Source organism: Anastrepha ludens, chromosome 4 (assembly GCF_028408465.1).
Source record: "Anastrepha ludens isolate Willacy chromosome 4, idAnaLude1.1, whole genome shotgun sequence".
Lineage (NCBI taxonomy): Eukaryota > Metazoa > Arthropoda > Insecta > Diptera > Tephritidae > Anastrepha > Anastrepha ludens.
The window spans coordinates 24,319,813-24,323,071 of record NC_071500.1 but is presented as its reverse complement, the minus strand read 5'-3'; the positions used below and the strand labels follow the sequence as shown (position 1 = coordinate 24,323,071).

General features: G+C 40.0%; 1 protein-coding gene across 1 annotated transcript; it reads right to left on the bottom strand.

Annotated features, from left to right (window-relative positions):
• Nucleotides 1-1,021: 1,021 nt before the first annotated feature.
• On the bottom strand, nucleotides 1,022-2,967 carry LOC128859848 (toll-like receptor 7). Its single transcript, XM_054096962.1, has one exon. The coding sequence runs from the start codon at nucleotides 2,903-2,905 to the stop codon at nucleotides 1,181-1,183; it is 1,725 nt and encodes a 574-aa protein (XP_053952937.1). The 5' UTR covers nucleotides 2,906-2,967; the 3' UTR covers nucleotides 1,022-1,180.
• Nucleotides 2,968-3,259: the final 292 nt, after the last annotated feature.

Genomic DNA, 3,259 nt, shown 5'->3' with positions numbered 1-3,259 from the left:
TTCTATTAGAGATGAGAGAAATTCCTAAAACTATTCCAGTTAGCTGACTATTAAAAACTATTCCTAACTGAACTAAACTAAAACTGAGGACCTAAAACTAAAACTGAGAACCTAATTTCTCAGCTTGAAATTTAACTTAGAGGTACCAACAGCAATTCCGACTGAAAACACGTAAATCTTATATCTTCTAGCTTTTTCAATTCTAAATTCTTATTTTATGTTACTAGGTTCTATATAGCTGTAGGTGTGCATTCCCCATTGACAGTCGAAATTAAATTTAGTAGCTTGGCTAGTATGTCTTTTTAGTACTCTTCTTTGTGTTACTCGCTCATTTTGATTCAATTTGACAGAGGTGCCATTCTCAATCAGTTTAAATCCATAGAATTAAACAGCTATTTGGAGTTAGTTAACATAAGTTTGTGGATACTACAATCGTTAGCGCAGTCAACAAATACTGTAGACAAAAATAAAAATTATCGAACCGTATCAAGTTAGTTAATTGCACTACTGCCAAGGAAGACTTTAAAAATGTTTTATGATTTATGGAAAAAAATTGTACTTAGATCAAAGACAAGCTTACTCAGTACGAGTTCTAAAATATTTTATAGGCCCTTCGGCAAAATGTCGTTCCACTTTCTCTAAAACCAATTCAATCACTAAACCATTGCATACACAGCACCGGATAGACGAAGTGTAGGAATACTGGTTTATGGATATAACCTTTTAAAAAGCATCTCGAACATGACGAAAAAAGGCCAGACCCGGGTGCCCAAACGAAGGTTTTAAAAAAAGTGTCCAACGGGGCGTAAATAATGAAGCCTCTAATATAAAAGGACTCCTTCTGCTACTAACACAGCTACAACCTTGGTCCTCGGCCTCAATTTAGATCTCTCCCAGTTTTGAAAACTTTAAACAGTTGCTTTAAATTGTAATTTTTTTGTTCCAGATCCCATGAAGGAAATATTTGAAAGTCAGTGGTTTTTCATTTGAATAAAAACTCATTGCACATTTGAATTTTATAATTTCTTTGTAATTTATTTAAATTGCAGTTTTCTTAGGCGAAATTCACCAAATAACTTTAGTTCATGTAATATCTAAGTAGTCAGTTATATTCCTTAAACACTAATTTAAACAAGCACACATAACATAATCTTTGGTTTTTGTATCCTTTCACTTGTCCTCAATGCTCCATATTGGAATTAACCGTAGCACTCGAGTGGAAAACTATACTCGCGCCACGTCTTGTAAAGTAGTCACGTCTTTTGATTTTCCACGCGTACACCGTCACCACGCCGATCAACAAAACAATCATCGCCAGCAAAGCAATCTTCATCAACAGCAAATACAACTCCAGGCGTTGTTCGTGTAGACGCAAAGTGTTCATCGATTGTTGCAAAGCCTTCTGCAACGAATTCATATCGTTCAATTCATGCTCAACCTCCTGCAACGAGGCCTTCTCCGTCGCCATAGTATTGCTAATGCATGAGACATCACGGATGTGTGCGCGCTCGGCGGCACTCTCCTCCGGCTCTATGTGCAACATCACCGAGGTAGAGAGTTGTGGCGGCACTAGCAATGTATGCAGGTAGGTACAGTTGAAACGATTACGCGACACCCCCAGTTTGGAGAGATTCGGAAAAGCGTAAGAGAAACCACCTTTGCCCTGCACCTCTGTCAAATTGTTACCGTCTACAAAAAGATAACGCAGATTGGACAAGTAAGGCACAAATATATCTAAATTCAGTTCGGTCAAATTGTTGTAGGACAAATCGAGACTCTCCAGACTGAGCTGTTTGGAGAGCATACCAAATGTGAGATGCTGCAGACCGATGTCACGCAATGATAGCATACGTAGCCGCTTCAGCCGATCGAAGGTGGTGATATTGACCGGGCCAATGGGGTTGTTGGCCACGTCGAGCTGAAGCAGACCGGTTATATTGGTGATGTTAGCGATATCACTCAGGTTATTGGAGCCGAGCAACAGCGTTTCCAGAAAGAGTGTATTGATCATTTGTACCTCGGCAATGCGATTGTGATCGGCACGCACATATTTTGTGCCGTTGATGAAGATGCGCGTCAAATTGTTGTAATCCACTTGCAGCTGCGACAGAATACTCTTGTTACTCAACTCGAATTCAGTTAAGTTATTAGAGGTCAATAGCAAGCTTTCCAATCCATACGCAGCCTGAAAACTGTCAGGATGTATGCGATGGATGTTGTTGTAGGACAAGTTGACATCGTTGAGGCGTCGCAGCCGATTAAACACTTCCGGTTCTATGTACTCCAATTGATTATTGTTTATCGCTATCGCTTCCAGATACTGATTTTCTATTAATAGATCTTTTGGCAGCTCATGAATTGAATTGTATGAAAGTTGCAGCTTGTCCAAACTGCTCAAACCTCTGAAAGCATTCTCATTCAACAGCTCAATGTGATTGTGGCTGAGGTCGAGCCTCATCAAATTGCTAGCGCCCATAAAAACAGATGTGGTAATTTGAGTGATGTTGTTGTTGCTCATATTAAGCACGGTCAAGTTGCCTGCTGCGCCAAAAGTATTGCGTGGCACATCCAAAATTTCGGTGAAGGACACATCCAGCGTCTTCAGACATGCAAACACATCAAACAACTTGAAGGGTACATATAATAACCGCGAATCGTAAAACTTCATAAATTTCGTATTATTCGCTTTGGCGTATTTTTGCATTTTCACGATTTGACTGTGCGACACAACGAAGCCGGAGACTGTGCAATATGCCTCACTCGCCGACATCTCGTACATGCGCTCAAATTCATCGCATTTCAGTGTAATGTCCTCAGTGGCGTCGACGGGTGTCGGTGCGAGTAATCCGTTTAATACCGGCAAAAGGATAAAGAGAGTTTGTATTAATTTCACAACTCGCGCCATTTTCGCGAAAGGAAGACACTTACGAAGCGACCGTTGTAAGTCAACTAAATTCCATAACTAAGTTGAAGGCAATTCACAATCAGTTGAAAGTCGGAAAGTCTGCAGCGTCTCAAGCGATCAAGGAAGTGGATGCAAGTTTGCAGATATAGACTTGTGCAAATATATAAATATATGCATACATATAAATGGGTATATATAAAAATACATATGTCCGTACAGTAATAAATCTGCGCAAATATAAGCCATTGCGTTTTATCAGCAGCTGCTCAATGCTTCGTACGGAAAGATAAGTTCAAAGCGGCGCATTGCACTGGGGTATTCACTACAATTGCGTACATAAACTGATTTGCACAA